At 44.5% G+C, this 21645-nt stretch overlaps 4 protein-coding genes and 1 pseudogene across 4 annotated transcripts; all 5 read right to left on the bottom strand.

Annotated features, from left to right (window-relative positions):
- Window positions 1-4264: 4264 nt before the first annotated feature.
- LOC115532404 (histone H2A) lies at window positions 4265-5040 on the bottom strand. Its single transcript, XM_030342181.1, has one exon. It carries the CDS (start codon window positions 4788-4790, stop codon window positions 4407-4409), a length of 384 nt encoding a protein of 127 aa, XP_030198041.1. The 5' UTR covers window positions 4791-5040; the 3' UTR covers window positions 4265-4406.
- A 192-nt stretch (window positions 5041-5232) lies between these two features.
- LOC115532413 (histone H3-like) lies at window positions 5233-15299 on the bottom strand (annotated as a pseudogene).
- LOC115532396 (histone H1-like) lies at window positions 6115-7737 on the bottom strand. The gene has a single exon (XM_030342171.1). It carries the CDS (start codon window positions 7682-7684, stop codon window positions 7064-7066), a length of 621 nt encoding a protein of 206 aa, XP_030198031.1. The 5' UTR covers window positions 7685-7737; the 3' UTR covers window positions 6115-7063.
- LOC115532402 (histone H2B 1/2-like) lies at window positions 13655-14352 on the bottom strand. The gene has a single exon (XM_030342177.1). The coding sequence runs from the start codon at window positions 14179-14181 to the stop codon at window positions 13753-13755; it is 429 nt and encodes a 142-aa protein (XP_030198037.1). The 5' UTR covers window positions 14182-14352; the 3' UTR covers window positions 13655-13752.
- A 502-nt stretch (window positions 15300-15801) lies between the features above and the next one.
- On the bottom strand, window positions 15802-16341 carry LOC115532406 (histone H2A). Its single transcript, XM_030342183.1, has one exon. It carries the CDS (start codon window positions 16326-16328, stop codon window positions 15945-15947), a length of 384 nt encoding a protein of 127 aa, XP_030198043.1. The 5' UTR covers window positions 16329-16341; the 3' UTR covers window positions 15802-15944.
- Window positions 16342-21645: the final 5304 nt, after the last annotated feature.

Below are 21645 nucleotides of genomic sequence, written 5' to 3'. Positions count from 1 at the left end.
GAGAGGTATTCCCCTCAACTATTGAAATTGTACCGTGCCATGAAGGGCGCCTTTGGTCCAGAGCTGTAAGACCTCTTGGGAATGCTTGATAAACAGGTAGATTTGTTGTTGCAGTGAATATTTACTTAGCTGAGGCTATTTAGAAATATCTGAAATATCTTTTAGGTTAGTCTGCACTGCAGACTAACCTAAAACATGCTGAAAGTATCTTTTGATCACTTCATTTCTGTTAGATTTCTTTCCTTTTTGTATTTTAGACATCTGATATGACACTTCATCGAAGACAAGCGGCTCTGGAAGGTCTTCCCATATTTCTTCCTGAAAATTCAATGGAGATTTTCCAGACATGCAAGGTTGGTACCGCAACTTTCAGTAGAGTCTTCTATGGCAATGGTCTCTGTTTGCTTTAAGATTGAGCCTGGTTGTCAGCAACAGGGCTGTGGTGGAGGCCAAAGGCAGTTTCCCCACCTCTCATATCTCTGGAATAGGGTTTACCTACCTCCAAAAAGAGCAAATCTGTCTTTTTACTATCGTTACCAGAGGCCTGTTTCAGGTAGCTGGTTTAACATACTCTGAGTTTAATCCTGCGCTCTGAGTTGGTTGACTCAGAGTTCAGGGTTGAAAAGCAACTCTGGGTTTTCGGTTTCAGAACAGGTGATCAGCGTTGGGTTAATCAACTCTGAGTATGTTCACTCTGGGTTGAGGGCGTGCCTGTTGACAATGAAGAGCCATCATCAATGGATCTCTGATAACATGATCAAACATGGACCAATAGCGTAGATCCACTTACTTTTCCCCCACGGAATTGGAAATTCTAATGAATGTGTATGCCGAGCAGTTACCCATTTTAACAAAAAAAAGCAATACCGCCGCGGCAGCGAGAGCGCGAGAGAGAGCTTGGCAGGAAATAGCTGAACAAGTCAATGCGTGAGTCAAATAAATTAGTAAAATAAAATAAAATAAGAGGAAAGTTTAATATCTTCCACTTATTCAATATGTCAAGTGTGTGTGTGTGTGTGTGTGTGTGTGTGTGTGTGTGTGTGTGTGTGTGTGTGTCAATTTACGCAACCCCGAGTTGCCCCACGAGGACTTGGCAGCAAATGAAGTACAAAAATATAGTTTAAACAGGTAAACTAATGTTTAATTGAAATCAAATCAATTGTGCTGTTTTGCCTGCTCTACCTAATTTAACAGATATGTTCAACATGTATTATATATTTGTATACTATATTTAAGCAGTAAATGTAAGTAGTACATTTCCCAGCCACCCCAACACTGCCAATATTTAATAGGATTTAGATATATTAGAAGGCTACACCTAGGCAAAATGCATTATATATATATATACGTCTTCAAAATAGCGCTTACTGAATATTAGGGTAAAATTTTCCTCCATGTTAGCAAATCGAAAAAATTTAGAGGCCCGGCAGACTTGAGGGGGTCCACCACCTGCAGCCCTCACAGAGGCTGAGGAGATGGCCCTCAGCCAACAGAGTATGCGTCCTGTGGCTGAGGGCATCCCTGGGGGGAGCTCCTCTGATCCCCCCCACCCCCCAGGATAGAAGTGCCTTTACAGTATAAGAGGTTGGTTATTCAAAATAATTAAATATGTACACGCAACCCAGAGCGTTGCAAATTAGATGGGGCAATATTCTGGCTCAAGTAATAATTGCACTGTCTAATCATCTTCTTCCAGTTACTGATGGCGTCATCGCCCTACTTGAACCAGATGCCCTCACCAACCTCCATGCAATTGTAACAATTCAAAAGATGCAAAAGGATGCTTTGGAGATCCAAATTTTGGAACATAAGTTATAGGTGGGTGAGGTGCAAACTGGGATAGGCTACTGTTCCCTGCTCTAAAAACATGCCCAATATAAATGACTTTTTTTTTTTTGTGCTTTCAGGAAATAAAAAAATCCTCATAATATGTAGATTGTCTTTATTAGAACACGGGCTGTGGTGGGACAAGTTATTTTGTTGAACAGTTTACTCAAAGGGTTTTACTTCAGTGAACAATGCAGACGATTATGCTGAGCATGTGCATGTAGAGAAGAACAGCATCTGGTTAAAAGCAGTACCAGGGTCTTTTCTGCCTTGCATTCTTAAAATGAGTTTCTTGACTTGCAGCAGTTATAGGTCCGTGGTTAGTCAGCTACTCTGATCATGGGAAAGCCACAACGTTGAAGTGACTTTAGTACAGAGCGGGTGGGATGCACGGGGCGGATCATTCTGCACATGCGTTAATTGCGATAAAAAATAAAAAAATAAACTTAAAGCATGCCCCCGGTGCGTTTGACAGTTAACATGGGGGCTGAGAAGGTGGTCTAAATAAATGATAGATTGCGCTGAAAAACGATAGCGCTCGTGAAGAAAATTATCAGGAAAATAAAGTATATCCAACCAGGGTCTTAATAATCGTTCTTCACGGAGATTCCTTCTGAGGATCGCAGCCTCTACGTCCACAGGCTCTCGTAGAAAAGGACATGCCATTTCTAACACTTCCTTCTGTCGGAGAGCTGCCTTCAGCCTTATAGACAACAAACTCATAGTAGGTCTAACCACCTCCCGAGCAGGTTAGGTCCACGGCGTATGTTGCCGCAGCAACTAACTCTCGGTTGCGCTGAACCTGCTACCTGAAACGGAAAACCCAGAGTTTCCACTAACTCAGAGCGAACAAACTCGGGGTTGCCTCAAAACCAGCTACCTGAAACAGGGCTCAGGTCAACATGCAGGCCAAAGTGTATTCAAAATAACACTGCATTAACAAATTGTCAACTCAGTACTCTAGGAACCATTTAATAACCCTTATATTAAATTATATATATTTAACATATAATATAAACTGTGGCATCCCGCCCCGTAAGCCTCGGACCGGACCAGCCCGAGGGTTGGTCCTGGACGGCGTGTACCGCCGTCATGCCGCGTCCAGACATGTTTCAGTGCCTTGAGGAAGCGTATGAATACCGCTGGAGTGGCGCGCCGGCTTTATAAAGGCTTGCTGAGGTCCGTGAGACGAAGGGCGGGAGCTCCAATACAGACCCCGCCCATCGTCTCCACTCATATGTTGATACAACACAATCAACCATAATAATACTAGGCCTATCCTACTTGTAATAAACCATGCAGGCTTTTATATTTCGGCATTCATTAAATACCAAATCAAGGAATTCTATCTAAAGATGTACCCGGTCGATTATTTCCACATACGTTTGATATTTTAAATACCATACATAAACACAAATATATTTTCCATCACGTGATACATATGTCTTTACTTATTTTCCATCACGTGATATGGCTTTACAAGAGTAGGCTATTAATTATGCTGATTTAAGCATGCTCCATCTTATCTGTATCAGTAGACCTACTGGTATGGTCAGGGCCGTCGGACTGCGGGGACAAAGGGGACAGTTGTGGGGGGGCCCAAGGCAGAGGGGGGGCCCATGACCAAAAAAGTTAAAAAAAAGAAAAAAAAAAAAGTTATTTTTTCTTACCCCACACCCCCCCGTCAACAATCGGATCGGAACCCCCCCCCCCCCCCCCCCCCCCCCCCGTCAACAATCGCTTCCCTCCCCTGGCGCAGGGGGGTACATCAGTACCTATAGTATAGGGGCCCAGGATTTGGTGCTACGGCCCTGGGTATGGTCATGGTTGACCCTAGTTCTGAGTTGATACGAGTCATAAATATACATTTCACCGATATTAATTAATCCCGCTGACAAATACCATGATTAGATAAACTTATCAAAACTCGAGCCCAGTAGTCATATAGGCCTACACCTTGACGTTTTGACGTAAATCAAAGAATATAGAAACGCCCATGTTGATAAACAAGGTGGTCGTGCTTTAGGGAACAATTGTCTGGCTCTTAAAATACCCTTGGGGTCTGATTTATTTATTAGTGGTTGGTCGATCGTAATGCTAAAATTCTTTGGTTCATATAATTTTTGACCATGCATGTATCCGCATATCCCCTGAGCAATAATTTTAAGCTTAGCTTGATGTGGACAGCGGTACGGTGCGACTTCATAATCGTCTGTCGGACTGAAAGGCCTATTTAACCTAATTCTATCTAGGACGCCTTCACGTTATTCATCCAATGTACCGTTATCCTAAAATGGTGAAAACAAGTATCCAGATGTCTCAAACCAGCCAACCAAATGTACCCTCCATAGTAATGTGGATTACGGTAAATTATTGTTTTACGTCCGATCTAAATGTATCTTGGCTCATCTTGATGAAGACGGTTAAGTTAAAATAGTCGCCCTTATAAACTTTATTTTAACAGTGTGGACTGCCTTCTCGCTCATAAAGATATTAATCAGAAACAGGAAAGTAGCACTTTAGGGAACATTTGAGTGGCTCTTAAAAGAGCCTTTGGGTTCTGAAGGCAGGTTGGTGGTTTACTTCTTGGCGGGCTTCTCGGTCTTCTTGGGCAGAAGAACGGCCTGGATGTTGGGCAGCACACCGCCCTGGGCGATGGTCACGCCACCGAGGAGTTTGTTGAGCTCCTCGTCGTTGCGGACGGCCAGCTGCAGGTGGCGAGGGATGATGCGGGTCTTCTTGTTGTCGCGGGCGGCGTTTCCAGCCAACTCCAGGATCTCAGCGGTCAGGTACTCGAGCACCGCCGCCAGGTAGACGGGAGCTCCGGCACCGACGCGATGAGCATAGTTGCCTTTGCGGAGAAGCCTGTGCACACGACCGACGGGGAACTGGAGTCCGGCACGGGATGAGCGGGTCTTGGCCTTGGCCCTTGCTTTTCCGCCGGTTTTGCCTCTTCCAGACATATTGATTTAAATTCTGGTGAAATTCAAAGTATAATGCTTCTACAAGCACGCCGGCCTATATAGTCAGTGAGGTCCGTGCTCATTGGCCGACTCAGACTTGAAAAGGATTGACCAATCACAGAAGAATACATTCCCGCCCAAGATGTAGCGCTAGTAGTCTAGTCGAAAGCTTATAGCCCCCCATTGAAATGGAAGAGATGAAACAGATATAAAATATATAGGCTAACTATTATGGTTCATTATTGATGACGTACTGAATCCGAACGGAAACCTTTGGAAATCAGAAAATGTGGAACTCAAGGTTAGGTTTACATTTAGATCATTGATGCAGTGTCATACTACCGTGTTGGCTAATGCCAACTAAATGGAATACATTAGATTAATTTGCCTGTGTCCTTCTGCATGCCTCGGTAATCATGGATAAACGTGGAAGTAACACCCCTCAGGTTATGTACATTTAAAATAATCTTCCAATATAGGCTATTTTAGAGGTTGAACATCTTAAAACCTACTAGATACCGCAGATGTAATCGTTTTAAGTATACGTTTCTAGGTGACACAATCGTGATAGAAGTTGATTATCAAGTTTGTGCGATCAGAATAGAGGTTCGAGAAACGTTCTTTAGATATTTCGGTGGCTCTGAAAAGAGCCTTTGTTGGGGTGGCAGACGGAGTAGGTTTAGGCGCGTTCTCCGCGGATGCGGCGGGCCAGCTGGATGTCTTTGGGCATGATGGTGACCCTCTTGGCGTGGATGGCGCACAGGTTGGTGTCCTCGAACAGGCCGACGAGGTAAGCCTCGCTGGCCTCCTGGAGAGCCATGACGGCGGAGCTCTGGAAGCGGAGGTCGGTCTTGAAATCTTGAGCGATCTCCCTCACCAGGCGCTGGAAGGGCAGCTTGCGGATCAGCAGCTCGGTGGATTTCTGATACCGACGGATCTCCCTCAGGGCCACGGTCCCGGGCCTGTAACGATGGGGCTTCTTCACGCCACCGGTTGCCGGGGCGCTCTTGCGGGCAGCCTTGGTGGCGAGCTGCTTCCTGGGCGCCTTGCCACCGGTAGACTTACGAGCGGTCTGCTTGGTTCTTGCCATTTCGTCGTTTCAGAAATTGTGTGAAACATGTAGCAGTTGATCGAAGTTTATATAGGCTGCTCCGGAAAGCCCGCCCCGGAAGACCCGCCCCAAGCTGATAGGTCATTTGACAAGAGCTGATGTCCCGCCTTCAATATGACAGATTCAATTCAATTTTTTAACAAAGTAACGGTTTTCTGGCAGAGCGCGCCATTGACTTTCTCTTCAGTTCTCTTTGGGGCATTTGAAAACACATTTGAGCGCGGATTTTTTTATTCTGTACCTAACCAATTTGAAACATATCTGTAGGCCTATATTTATTATAAAAGAATATTTGCATATCATTTAGTTAATAGATAATGGAAAAGTAATAGTAGATTTATGAGGGTGGAAAAATGAGGTGAAACTCTGTGCTGGTCCTATTTTATAACATTTGATCAAATCGTTTGTTATATATTATTATATGATTAGTTTAATTGGATGTTGGAGCGAGTGGCACCCATCAGAGAGGACGCCCATGCATTCTCTCACTATTAAAGTGCAAACTTTAAGTGCATCACATTTTTCTGCCACCCATCGAGGACCAATACAATACCCTTGGTCTCAGCTGCCGTGCCCATATCCCGGGTTCGAGACAATAACTCCAGGAGCAGAATGAATGTTGGCCGCCTGGGGTAGGAATGGTGTTCAGGACTACATGTCATCCTGGGTTTAAACTTTTGAGTAGCTGTAGGACAATGGCCATGATATTTCAACAACCTAGATTCCTGATTTGAGATATAGTATGAGAGCAATGCCGTTACACTTCTATAATCCAAATACCAACTTCAATCTTATTATATTATAAACATAATATAATTCATTCATTCTTCATACCACACAATTATGTATTAGTAATGACAAAATAAGCAGGATCAGAGTGAATGTCAACGGACGTGTAGAAAAAAGGCATTATGACCGTAGCCGTCCTTTTGTAATGTCCAGGATTGTTACGTATCGCAGATTCTGATCTTTCAATAACTTTCACAATTGCATTGTTGATCACGCAAAAAAACGTACTGCGTGGCTATCCGCCTGTAAGAGAGAAAGTAAGAGAGAAAGTAGGACAGGAGTAGGAGATGCTACAAGAGTGGACAGAACATTTGCTCTTAAAGTTGAGTGGTTGGCTCTTAAAAGAGCCTTTTTGATGGAACACTTGGGTGATCTACTTCTTCTTGGATGCTGCCTTCTTGGCGATCTTGGGCTTGGCTGCCTTCTTTGCAGGAGACTTCTTAGCCACGGGCTTTGCTGCCCTCTTAGGGCTCTTGGCGACCTTCTTCGGGCTCTTGGCCGGTGATTTCTTGGCAGCAACTGGCTTCTTTACCTTTTTCGGGGTCGCCTTCTTAGCTGACACAGGCTTCTTAGCAGCGGGCTTCTTGGCTTTCTTTGGGGTAGCCTTCTTAACGGCAGCAGGTTTCTTGACTGCGGGCTTCTTCACTTTAGGTGCAGCAGCCTTCTTAGCGGCTGGCTTCTTCGCCTCCTTGCTGACTTTGAAGGAACCGGACGCTCCGGTGCCCTTGGTCTGGATCAGGGTACCCTTTGCCACTAAGCTTTTCACGGCGACCTTGACACGGGAGTTGTTCTTCTCCACGTCATAGCCGGCAGCGGCTAAGGACTTCTTCAGTGCGGGCAGGGAAACTCCGCTGCGCTCTTTGGATGCAGACACGGCCTCGACGATCAGCTCGCCGACACTGGGTCCAACCTTCTTCGGCTTGGCTGCCGGCTTCTTCTTCGTTGCTTTGGCCGGTGCGGCGGCAGCAGCTGCGGTAGGTGCGACTTCAACCATCTTCGCGAGTAGTTCTGGTACAAAGGTCTGAATTAGAGTTGTGTCTGACCGGCGCCGGTGGGCTGTCCTTATACACAATATGAGAACCGTAGAGACTCAACCAGCGAAGGGTTTCTCGGTCAGGAGGAAATATGGTCTCATTTGTGTTTCCTCCTTCGTTGTATGTGGATACAATTGTCATACTATTTCAATATTTGACACGTATATTCAACAAACTACAAGAAGACATGTTACATTTCAAACGTGCCGAGTTGTAGGCTCCATGGATATCGGGAATACTTCTAAAAACGCGTATATTGCGATGTGTCATGGTTATGATACAACGAAGACTTCTTTGAGATGTCTTTTTTATTAATGCCGTAGCACTTTAATAATGAGGACAGTGCTTTTTCATATACTTGTGACATCTGACAAACGTTTGGCATTGATCAACATGTCATTAGTGTCTGTTGCTTTGGTTTAAATTTACGAATAGTGTGGCTGGTAAACACACGCGTCAGTAGAGGCTTGCGATGCCGCAGCAGGACAATCAGACACGTGAACGTCTGCCTTGTTCTAAAATAGACAGCATATATTTCATTTAACAAATTTGTTAGAAATGTTACAAAATGATTTATTATTTGTATCGACTGTACAGGTAGTTCATTCCGTGGTGCTTTCTGTCCCCAGTCTAACTTGGCGTCTGTCATATCCTGCATCGTTTGAGAGAGATAGGCTATTTATGGGTTGAGGGACAACTGCATTTTATTGTTAGGCAGGCCTACTTGTACTTTGCAATGATAATACTATTGAATCCCATCTAATTGAACGACTTTTTGTTGTGCAATATATTTTTCCATAGAAACTATAAAAAAACATTAGCATTCATATCCCCATTCTGGGTGTGTTGCCTTGCTCAGGGACCTCTCGACAGCAGTATATCAATTACTGAATAGGTTAACCAGACCATTTTGATTAAATTGTATAACAATAAAGTATTCTTTTTTGTAATTATGCTTGTTATATCAGTATGATTTCAGATGGTGCAATAGATGAGATGTACTTTATTCGTCCCATTTGGGGACTTTTAATGATTGTGTATCACAAACAGTAGCCTACATTAAAAAGGTTGGAAACTTAATTGCATAAAAAATATATCAACAGAGAGTTCTTCTAGGACACAAAATTTGAATGTTCGAGTTAACACTTGCAATACATTCAATTATACATACTCTGGATGGCAGCATTTAATGTTGGCTTTATACATCAAGAGTAGAAATACGAATCCACAAGTTCAGAAAACTGTACAAAACTGTTTTTGAGTAAAGAAAATTATATCCAAACTCACAATACTGTACAGTGAAATCCAACTACATATCCCTGACCTATTCAAGTTAGACTCATACAACACACAACCCTATAAAATAAGCGACCACAATGTCTACATTTCGAGAACAGGACAATATAATGCAACAAAGAGACCATGTGGCGTGTCAGGGTAGCAGGAATATGACAATCAAAGCCTTGCAAGATATATAACATCAGAAGATGGTTAAAAATGACATGAAGAGTGGCACGAAACTACGTCCAGTTGCAATTACTACATTATAACCCCAGACAATTAATAATACATATTGTTGAATAGAAGAGTTCCTAAAATGTACGATTTCTGTCAATGTTCAGTTTGTGTGTGATTGTTTGAACTCGTATTCAAACACTTATTGAAAATAAATAGCCGCAGGGCGGGGTGTTCTAGGCAGGAGGTCGGGACATTTTATCCTCGGTTACCCCCAAAGTTTTGATGCCTGAAACACTTTTACCTATGGGGGCCGTTTACAATCTTTTCCTGCTGAGAAACATGCAACACTTTAGCTCTCTGTCAGCTTTTCAACATACGCCTTATATAATTATCTATATTTGTTATCTAAATCTTAAATTCCAAACTAAATCCTAAATCTAAATCTACATTAGACATCCAAATCTTACATCTAAATTGACATCCTCAATCTAAATCAACATTTTATATCTAAATCTTAAATGCGTACAGATGCTAATTATATACTGATTTGATTCTGACTCCTAACCAGTCCTATTTCGGAGGTGGCATCACGTGCATTGGGTGGACAGCAGTCTATTTGACATCTAGCTAATTTTAATCGGGAGAAATAGCGGTTAGGACAGCATAATGAGACGTGCGGTTGCAGCTGGGATAACAGCAGCTCTGCAGGTCAGATCTACTGGGACAGCCAATTCATCTCACACTGCTGTGGCATCGGTACGTTCCTTAACATCATTGGTATTGAAAGGTCCATGGCAGTCCTCTTGCCCCAGGTGTGGGTAGTTCTCAGGACAACTAGTATGAGCAGGGCTGCCTTAGAAAAACATGATATAGGCTAATGTAACCCATATTTAATTATTATACCAAGAACAATAATTGTGTGCGAGTGTGTGTTGGATGATGGCTGGTGTAAGCAGCCTCACCTGGAGGAGTCTGACTGGACTCTGGGGCTGCACACACCTGAGAAATCGGTGTGCACAGGTTAGACCAGCCATCACCGCACACACATTGGGGCCTACTCTTACATGCAGCGGAGAGCCCATGGCTTACACAATGAGCAAGCATTAGAATGATTTTGATTGAATTCACTTTAACATGGCTCACTACAGATAAATGTATGCTATCTGTATGAAAAAAATACCCTTTAATTATTTAACCAACATCCATTTACTCTTTCATTCTGTTTAGGTATCAATGCTGCCATGGCGACTACATCAAAGAGATTGGTAAAATGTTCTAAAATTGGGAATGTATTTACAACTGGTGTAAGGGGTAAATTAGTCCAAAAGATTACAATATTATATATTGTAGCGACCGTGTTCAGTGGGCCACAAGGGATCCGGGAGGGGTTCGGACTACCGCTGGTTGGACCTTTGGCGCCCCCTCCTGGGTCCTCTGCGGCACTGGCACTATGCCGGATCTGTTTGGAGAACGTTGGAAACTTCTCATCCGAGAAGTTTGTGTATCGTGTGTGGGTTCCATAAAGGGATCCTGTAATCTGCTTCACCTGGGCTCCCGCCTCGTCCTTCCCGTGCGACTCGCCACAATATTCACGTCATAGGCGACGGGAATCGCATACACGGACGCGCCGTCTGTGTATGACCGCAGCTGTCTCCGCCATTTTGGTGCGCTTAAGCCATTTCTCAAGCGATTTGAAAGAATCATGTTTATATTCAAGGGTTAATGATCTACAATACATGGACTAGACTAGACCCATTTGTATCATAAACGCGTTATAATGTCGGCCTAAATGTTATTACGTATTGTATCCAGAAAAACCGCAGCACCCCTGTTCACTTGTGTTTGTCATAACCACTCCAATATGGCGGCGATGTTAAAGTAGGCTACGACCCAAATGCCAGCATTTCAAGCTCATTGATCGGACTGAAATTGTGATATGTGACTGACTGCTGCAAAACCAAAATTGTCTCGGTGTGCAGAATGATCAGCCCCATAGAGCTGGGAGTAGGATGTACTGTAGATTTTAGCTGGTTATGTGCAGTTCTGAATAGTTCTTCTAATGTCTCTAAGGAGGTGAATGTAATATAGAAGGAAGACGTCGGGTTTTGTTGTTTAGGTCATATATTCAACCGTCAACATACATTTTCATCCCAAATCATAAAAAACTGGGGCATAAAAATGGCTGCAATCGCTCTTAAACCGTTCAATCCGTTGGTTGTGAACAAAGCCTCCCCTGATCAGAGTAGTCTCCTCTGACACTTCTCATGTCCTCCCAGACTATTCTCTCCCCTGAGTGCAGTAGTCATGTGCAGTGGTCTGCAAAACTCCTCTAGTGCATGCAAGTATTCTGTGGACACCGTATTGGCTCTGTTTGAGCAACAACAAGTTCATCACCATTCTGGTAACCCCTGGTAAGTTGATTATAACCCTCCACATGCCAATTGAAGTTTGGGCACGGCACAGTGTAAAGGCGTCGTTGATTGATCCCTTCTGAATCCACCCTAAGCAATGACTGTCGAAGGCGGTGACACTGTAGAGTGATGCCCTCGCATCACAGATGACCATAAGCCATGGCCTCAACAACATTAAGGTGCGCTGCTTTAACTGCAACATTTCCAGTGTTCATCTGTTACAGATGAATACTCTGAGATCTGCAACCTGTATATTTTCTCATGTTGTCCGGGATGGTTCCTGACATCCCTTAATGTAATGTAATGTAATCCTGCATGTTATTTTGTAACTCGTAATTAAAGATTCTAAAGCACTATTTCTTTCTGACGATTTCTTGCTCCGTGTCATCCTGTGAAGGCACAGGGTAATATTATTCAGTGTACTTCATGAAGCACAATCAATCAGTAAACTAAGTTTTAATTCTGCAAGCCTGGATAGGTTCTTTGATACCTTTTACCTAAGATTATACAGCCATTAGCTTGCTACTATGGTATGAAATACCACTGACACACATGGCAGACATCGTACCTCTCAGGTTTACTTGTGGCCTATTAATTTTCGATTTTGCAAACATGTCTGTTAGAGACTGGACAAACAAATACAGGTTCAAAGGGCTATACAACCGGTTTATAAACAGTAATCTTTCACCGTGTTGAAGTTAGTTTGTTGTTGGATGTTAATTTCTGGGTTCATCGGTGGTACCTGCCTTTCTTTCAGTCTTGGCATCTTGGCGGACAATTAAGGGACACCCACTTGCTCCTGACTGCCTACTTTTCACATAGACCCCATACATTTCCTATTAAAAATTGCTTATTGCTAAATATCATTTATGGTTTGTCAATTTTGTACTAGGTGGTACTCATTAGACACACCCAAGGATACAATTATTTGTTGCACCTACAATTTCATTGAATATTTCAAAGAATCCCTTTCATTTCCTATGGAAAATAGCTTTTTACTCCATAGCTTCCTGCATGGTATGGCACCAAAGCCCCCCAAACCATTACAACTGTTCTAGGAGGTGCTTATTAGACACACCAAATGATATTTGTTGCACCTACAATTTTATTTCCTTTTTTAAGAATCCTATTCCTTTCCTATGGAAAATAGCTTTTTGTTCAAATTCTTGCTGAAAAGCTTCCATGGAATGGCATTAAAACACGCCAAACCAATGCAGAACTGTTCTAGGCCTAAACTGGCTATGTACGCATGTATATATAGACCAGGGGTCGGCAACCCTAGGCACTCGTGCCTGCACTGGCACAGGCATAATCATTGGAACACTTGTTTTGGGCATTTTCTCCCAGCGCAAATATGCTTAAATTAATTACAGAAAGCATTGTTCTGAAATGGGATCAATTACTAGTTTTTAAACCTATGTTGTGAGTAATAGAGAAGAAAATATTGTTGCAAGTGGCCTGTATGCATCGCCTTCACATGGTTTTGCAAAGCTGTATGTCTTAATGATATTGATGTGGATGGTTCCAACATTCTCATGTATTCTAGTTTTTTTACATTTCTTACAGTGTAAATGTTTTTGATTGAGTTTCTGAAAATGGTGTTTTAAGATGGGACATATGTAATTATTTGTCTCCCCATGTTGCAAATATAACCAAATGCAAAACATTTAAATGTTGATGCATGATTGTGGACTATATGGAAATAGTACAAATCCAGGTCTTCTGGAAATGTTTATGGTCGCTGTGTCATAATTCAATTTTTTAATTTTTAATACATTGTTGCTTAAGTCACACTCATTAACGAGAAAATGTCAAACTGGCACTGCATGTTGAAAAGGTTGCTGACCCCTGATATAGACTATTGAATTAGTCTACCAGAAAACATGCCTTAATGTCATGAAATAAAAAGCATAAGTTGGCCGCTATTGTAAGTGTCTGCTATATTGCTCTACGCAGCTCGTTCTTTTTTCTGAGTTATCAAATGCAGTCGCTACCCCCCCCCCCCCCCACACACACACACACACTTTTACACACTCAATTCAATGCTCAATGCTGTATTTACAGTGGATCATCCCGTGTACAAATAAGGAGAAGCTCTTTCAGATGCATTTGGGTGGTCCTTAAAAGGACCTTTGGGTTTGGTTTGTAAACTATCGTGTCTACTTGGAGCTGGTGTACTTGGTCACAGCCTTGGTGCCCTCAGACACGGCGTGCTTGGCCAGCTCACCGGGGAGAAGCAGGCGGACGGCGGTCTGGATCTCCCTGGAAGTGATGGTGGAGCGCTTGTTGTAGTGGGCCAGACGAGAGGCCTCACCGGCGATACGCTCAAAGATGTCGTTGACGAAGGAGTTCATGATTCCCATCGCCTTGGAGGAGATGCCAGTGTCGGGGTGGACCTGCTTCAGCACCTTGTACACGTAGATGGCATAGCTCTCCTTCCTGGTCTTACGGCGCTTCTTCCCTCCCTTAACGGCGGTTTTAGAGACGGCTTTCTTTGAGCCCTTTTTGGGCGCGGGTTTGGGTGCAGGCTCAGGCATTGTTATCGTGTGACTGAAATTGCTGTGTAGGACCTGGGCGCCAGTAGGCATATTAATACAGAATATATGCAAATAGGATGTGGAGATCCCTTGGTATGATTGGATGCGCTACGGTCCGTTATAGAATGACATTTAAAGTGCGATTTACAACGAATGTGATTCTATATTAGACTGTGTAGCCCCTCCCATTCTGAAGGCGATTTCAGTTCGCCCTGCAGAAGAGTAATACATTTCTTTCTAGTTGCGATGCGTTTTTGCGGGAGCCAATCACCAAGCTGGCTTCCCCCCCATGCGCTATTGGCTGGTTTAACACAATGGCGACAGGGAAGCGACGGCAAGCAGCCAATTGCGTTCAGAGTTATTTGAACTAGGCCCATTGATCACGCATACTGAACAAAATGAAAGCAGCTTCCCTAGACCAACGTGCATTCTACGATTAGCCGGGTTAATCCTATGTGATAATCGCCGCCAAACTTTCCTTCATAAATATGCAGAGATCAACTGAAATATAAAAACGTATTAATCAGACACTATCCCAGACTGGATACTATCCCAGTTGTGTCATAAAAATGTACGCATGTCGATAAAGGGGAGGTAACTAGTTGGTTCTCTACACACCAAGTACTGCAATGTTACTACCAAGTAACAATGTGTACATTTGTCAGAAATCGTAGTTATATATTAATTACCTAATATGTTGCATTTACAATTCACGTCTGATTTAATTTTAGCATTATACAATTTCGCCATCATATAAAGATTAGGAAGAAGCATCTCATGTGGATGTGAGTGGCTCTGAAAAGAGCCTTTGGTTTCGTTTAGTCGTCATCAAGTGTCAGGTAGTTTAACCGCCGAAGCCGTACAGAGTGCGGCCCTGCCTCTTCAGGGCGTAGACCACGTCCATGGCGGTGACGGTCTTCCTCTTGGCGTGCTCGGTGTAGGTGACTGCGTCACGGATCACGTTCTCCAGGAACACCTTGAGGACCCCGCGGGTCTCCTCGTAGATCAGACCGGAGATACGCTTCACACCGCCACGACGAGCAAGACGGCGGATGGCGGGCTTGGTTATGCCCTGGATGTTATCACGGAGAACTTTGCGGTGACGCTTAGCGCCTCCCTTGCCGAGCCCCTTTCCTCCTTTACCACGTCCTGACATTTTTCAGTGGTGGTTAGCTGCTGAGAATGAGTACTACATTGAGTCGCAGTGACTAAATAGGGTAGTTGCGGACCTAAGTGAGAGCAACTGGGCGCGCAAATTACGCGACTCAGTAGATAGAGGGAAATGCTTTGATTAACTTCATTATACGGCTACGCCTTCGATTATGTAATTGTAAAATATATTTAAAGGATTGAAGGTGTTAGATACCAGACCTACACGAGTCACGTATTTAAGTTCAACACAAACCTAAAATAGCAATAACAGGGTATAACGTAAAGAGCAGTTATGTCTGCAATACGAGTCGGTTATGACTAAATTGTAAATACTACCAATGGTTACGAGTGGGATGTATTTGTGACATTGACTACTCGGTTTAGCATTAATTTATTGGAAGGCTCAGCGCCTCCCATCACCTCTATTTATAACTAGTTTAGCTTCGGCTCACTCGTTTACATCATACAAAATATAGCGGACATAAGACAATGTTTGGAACTATGCTATGCCTATATACGTATGGTTAATTAATGTATTTATTTTCGGGTTGTTGTGAAAGCTAGATTTGGATAGATTAATCAATCATGGAGAGGATTGTCTCTTAACGTATAGTAGGGTGGCTCTTAAAAGAGCCTTTGGGTTCTGAAGGCAGGTTGGGGGTTTATTTCTTGGCGGGCTTCTCGGTCTTCTTGGGCAGAAGAACGGCCTGGATGTTGGGCAGCACACCGCCCTGGGCGATGGTCACGCCACCGAGGAGTTTGTTCAGCTCCTCGTCGTTGCGGACGGCCAGCTGCAGGTGGCGAGGGATGATACGGGTCTTCTTGTTGTCCCGGGCGGCGTTTCCAGCCAACTCCAGGATCTCAGCGGTCAGATACTCGAGCACCGCCGCCAGGTAGACGGGAGCTCCGGCACCGACGCGATGAGCATAGTTTCCTTTGCGGAGAAGTCTGTGCACACGGCCGACGGGGAACTGGAGTCCGGCACGGGATGAGCGGGTCTTTGCCTTCGCCCTGGCTTTGCCACCGGTTTTACCTCTTCCAGACATGATACTTTAAATTGCTTGAACAATTCAGAGTGGCCGGTAATCCTCCCTTGTAAAGTATTTATTGATATCTAGGACTCTGCTCATTGGCCAGCTCAAACGTGAAAGAATGGACCAATCACGGTAAAATGCATAAATTACCTCCACGCCCAGGAGGAGCGATGAAGTCAACATTGGAACGGATGAACTTTAAGGGCAAATCCAATTTCTGGAACATTTTGTTTGGCATACATATCCTACCTACGCCCAACTTCGATGTTTTACAATTATTATTTTATATTTATTAATGTAAACTTAAAGGTTGGATAGGTGATTTGCTTTTTTGGCCATTTTTGCAAAATTACTTGAAATCCTTATCATAACCCGCTTACAGCCACTGAGTTAGAAGTACTGACATGAAAATTAAACAAGTCAATCATCTGTGGAACGGGCAGGGCTCGAAAAACTCCAGCCAATCATTTCCATTGCCACCGAGTTGCATTGGACAGTAAGTACGTCAATCAAACGGTCGTACTGCACTACCCCTCCCCCGCGCCCCGCGCGCGACCCCTTCGTGCAGTACTCGTGACCCAGAGCTCGTGACCCAGAGCAAGCTCCTGTTTGTTGTTATCCTGCGGTAGCTACTGGAACTAGTTAATCCACATTTGGACCTAGCAGTAGAAGACAATTTCCATGGCAGACAAGACGCCACCATCCCCACCACCACCACCACCACCAGCAAAGAGAAGGAAAACTCTTTTTCAGAGAGTAATTGATAATAAAAACGCTGAAAGAGAAAAACTGAAATCAAGAATAATCCTAAAAAACCGATGCTTGTGTGGCGGTTGACCTAGTTTCAAAGTTTATACCGTTTATACTCGGTAATACCGGTGTGGAGACGAGTGTATTACTCGGTGTGAAAATGTCCACACCGCGGCAACCCTAGTGAAAACCAGGACTTCCAATACAATTATATGAAACAAACATACATTTTCTAAAAATAGTAATGATTTATGTGACCGTTTAATGTTTATAACATCTGGTCCAACCATAGCAGCGAGAACGTATTCTCAGCAGGGGGTGCTGGGAAAAAAAAAACTTAGCCTGCACTAGACTCGCAACTCGTTACATTGATAAAAAAAGATGTATAGCAGCGCAGCTCAATTACACCAGTGCATGCATGCGCGCACAGTTGAAAATCGATCGTTCACATCCAGCTGCTCACAGAACAAGTTTAGCGCACCACCGCTACCCTCACACTTTTTTATATAAACCTTTTTTCAGCACTAGGTCATATGAGCATTAAATAAATGCTGCGTCTCAAAATGCCTTGGACAGCAGCGAGGATGACTCGCTTTGCCACGGGCCGAAACAGTTCGGAGCGACCACAGCCAGAGCGAACACAGCGGGGCAGAGGAGTGTCAGGAATAGTCTTTGGTGTACACATCAGTACGGCCTATTTGCACTACTGTTTAGTGGCAATGCAGTGTTTTATTCGATGCCTTTTTATTTTCGTATATTATTTCAATTAATACAATTTATTTATTCATAAAAAACGGATCTGGTCTTCAAATCTTTTTTCCAAATATAGGTCGTCTTACAATGGGGTTTGTGTTTATATTCGGACCAATACGGTACAGCGGGCGCTCACATGACGTTAAGCATTTCCTGGTGCATAATGTGACGCTTCAGAACCTAAAATCCCGTTTCTCCTCGTTGACACGACAACACATAACCGGCGTTTTCAGAAATCTCCACTTTGGCCGGAGTTTTTTAGAAATGATCGTTTTCTGTGATAAGACAGGGCCTCGGACAGGGGTGTTGCAGCACCCCCAGCACTCCTACTTCCCGCGGTACTGGGTGCAACTTACAGCTGAATGTAGTGCCATGTTGTTAAACGAAAACCTACGCTAGCCTGGTTCGCTCTCGCGCATCTCTGTTCGCGCTCGTGCATGATTGCGCGTCCAGGTACTTGGAATGGGTGGAGTCAGAGTCAGCGTTGAAGGAGAGGGGGTAGGACCATTTGAGTTGTGTATTTTCAAAATCTGCTGGCGTTTCGCAAATCACCTACCCAACCTTTAACCATGATGACTGGTAATGCATTGCAGGAACATTTTGGGTAGAAATTATGCTATTTTGCTATTTTGTGTTAACGTAATAAAAATGAAGACGTTCATTTCTATTTTCTGGTTGTGGCTAATGGATCAAGGCAGTCTTTCATATTCATGAGGTTAAAGGAGACATATTATGGTGTTTTCCCAACAAGTAAACATCGTTTTTTGAGTTCCAGAAAACATGTTTTTGTATCTGTTTGCTGGAAATAGCTTTTAGGAAAAACAATATCGTCTACCGCTATCCCCCTCTGTTTCAGTCCCTTCAGAATGCGCTGTTTCTGGTGTCTGTAGCTTTAATGCAAATGAGCTGCTGCCCATTGACCAATGAGCTGTCAGACTGAACCACAGCATGGAGGAGAAGGGATTGTTGCCGTTTGCTGACTCCTGGAGCACTATATCTCTATAATATAATATAATGTAGGAGATCGTAATGAAATGAAGACGGAGACTTGATTGCCGGTGAAAATACCACGAGAAGGATTTATTTCCCCAAACACAGAAACCACGCACAGCCAGAGGTGCGTTCCTTAAGTCATGCGTCGCACCACCCAGGTGGGTCTCACGCCCCCTTCCCTTAAAAGGGGCACGCACCATACATCATACACATAGTGAATTACGATACCGCTACAATAACATAATAATAACATTATATACGGGTATTTATATCATCTATCTAATACAATAAAGACTTTGTCTGACGTCTCTGGAACTTCCACAAGTAAAGACTCGTAGTGGGGGATATCTTGGCCATGGTTGAGAAGAATTGGGGGGAAGGAACTTTGGCATTGACTCTCTGAAGTCCATGAACCGCGACATGGAGAAGAAAAGGATTGTACTGGGAGCTGAGCTGCCGGACTGCCTCCGAGCTCCCCGCGCCGGAGCTGCCGGCCGCCGTCCGGCCGCAGTCCGGCAGTGTACTCCGGGAGCTGAACTGGCATCGAAGCTAGGTTGCAGCTCCAGCAGACTAGCAGCTCCGGCGGACTAGTAGCTCCGGCTGGGGTTGCTCGGCGGCAGTCCGGCAGCTAAGCTCCGGGAGTACATCCCTTTCTACTCCATGTCTCCTCCTCCCGACTTCCCCCCGCCGGAGCTGCTCATCCGCTGGTCCACAAAATCTTAGCGATGCTCTGATTGGAGTGGAGTGAGGAAGTGAGAGGTAATATTCAAATGTGCCCCCTTCTTACGTAGGAGGGGGCGCCGAAACTGACAAGCTCGTTTAGTAGCTGGAGGCGGGCTGCTTCCAGAAATGCGTATCTCACTCAAAAAATCATGTACGGACTTGTTTCAAAGTTTGTATGTGTGTGGGAGCACCATCTACCTACAACAACACCCCAAATCCCAGGAAAAGTGCTGTTTTCATAATATGTCCCCTTTAAGATACTCTTTCCGCTGAGTACCCCCTTCAGCGGCACAATTTTTTTTTTGGGAGATAAACTAATACAATTAACATAAATAATGTATGTGCGATTGTGCGTTCTATTTGGCAGCTTCATCATAAACATTAAAAGGGTGCAAATACTCACCATTTAGTGAGAAACGTTAGTTACGTATTGTAACTCTAGATTCTATGAGTATAGGCGCAGCCTTTTAAGGCTATCGCTATTGGGTTTTCCCTAGGTGCGAGCCGTAGCACTGAAAAATTTGTAATCCCCACCCACCAACAACTGGGCCTCAATCACGTCCGCGGGGCCTCAATCACCTCCACAGATATACGCGGGCAGTGGCGGTTCTACGTCCAGTTACGCGCCAATTCCCCACAGTGATATGATAGATAATAGAAAACCGCTTCGCAGCTCAGATTATTATTTATTTATTTACTTGGTCGTTCCGCCCCCCACGTGACTTGAAAAAGTGCCGCCCCGGGCCACCGCCCGGGTGGCCCGTGTCTAAAACCGCCACTGTACGCGGGCGCCGGCGGACGTTCTGCTCCCAATAAACCGCTTTTCTTCAGCTATTTAAAGGACAATGAGGCCGACCACTTAGAAGGCTGCGCCTTTACTCATAGAATCTAGAGTTACAATACGTAACTAACGTTCTATGTCGTATAGGCTTCGCCTTTTAAGGCTATCGCTATTGGGTTAAAGGGCGAAGCACGATGTAGTCTATGCCTCATTGGTCCCGATTAGTACCAGAAACACAGCTACATAAGCGCCAGTATCGTGTGTCAGACGTAGCATAACATAAGTCATGCGTCCCAACGGCACGTCAGCAACGAGCAGCTCTAATGTGTCTGATAAGACACAAAAGCCCCCAAGCATGAATATTTGACTCCACCTCACATTGTCATAATATGCGAGGGGAATAGCCCCACAATAACACTCCCCTCCGACAAAGGACCTAGTACTGAGTGTGTCATAGAGAGGCGGGACATGTCTCTTAGGTAAAACCTAATAAAAGAGCATGGGGAAGCCAAGGAGGCTGCTGTGCAGATATCCTCCATAGGCATCCCTCTTTGCAGGGCGACGGAGGACGATATTCCTCTGGTCAAGTGTGCTCTGATAGTCTCAGGCGGCTCTACCCCCGCTGACACATAATCCTGTGTGATAGCTTCACACAGCCAATGTGACAACCGTTGTTACGTCAGGGGGAGGCCCTGGGAATGTTTTCTGTAATGCATAAATAACTGTTGAGATTTACGCAGAGCCTCCGTGTGCTTCACATAACAGGCAAGCGTGCGTACGGGGCACAAGAGATGGGCTGTTGATTCCTCCTCAGATTGATGAGGAGGGAGAGAGAAACCATTGAGTGTCATTTATCTCGATCTGAACGAGCTAGTAATACTCTTTGGTGTAAAAGCCGGGTTCGGGCGTAATATGGCCAAACTGCTGTCTCCTTGTATCCTAAGACAAGAAGGGGCTACAGAGAGTGCAGACAGGTCGCTAACTCTCTTAGCTGACGTCATGCATGGTCACAGGGTCCTGGTCACTACGTGAAACTCGCATGTTCCTCCTCAGCCCGACAGAGAAGCATCCGTGAACACTGAGATGTGTGACGTTGCTCTGCCCAACTTCACCCCTCTCGTGAGAGTTCGGGGATCGCCCCAGTGGGTCAAATCGGGGCCCACTGATAGGGGAATGGTCACTTTGCGCCGCCGTTGGCGCAAAGTGACCACGGCGCTCACAGACCGTGGCCGAACACACTCCTGTACGCTTTCCCACCCGTCCCTCTGATTCCCCAAGTCTTGGACCGAGTCCAAGAGGAGCGGCTGTCTATGATTCTCATCGCACCGG

This window comes from Gadus morhua, chromosome 19 (assembly GCF_902167405.1).
Source record: "Gadus morhua chromosome 19, gadMor3.0, whole genome shotgun sequence".
Classification (NCBI taxonomy): Eukaryota; Metazoa; Chordata; class Actinopteri; order Gadiformes; family Gadidae; genus Gadus; species Gadus morhua.
Note: the sequence above shows the minus strand (reverse complement) of the source record. Positions and strands in the feature narration are given on the sequence as shown.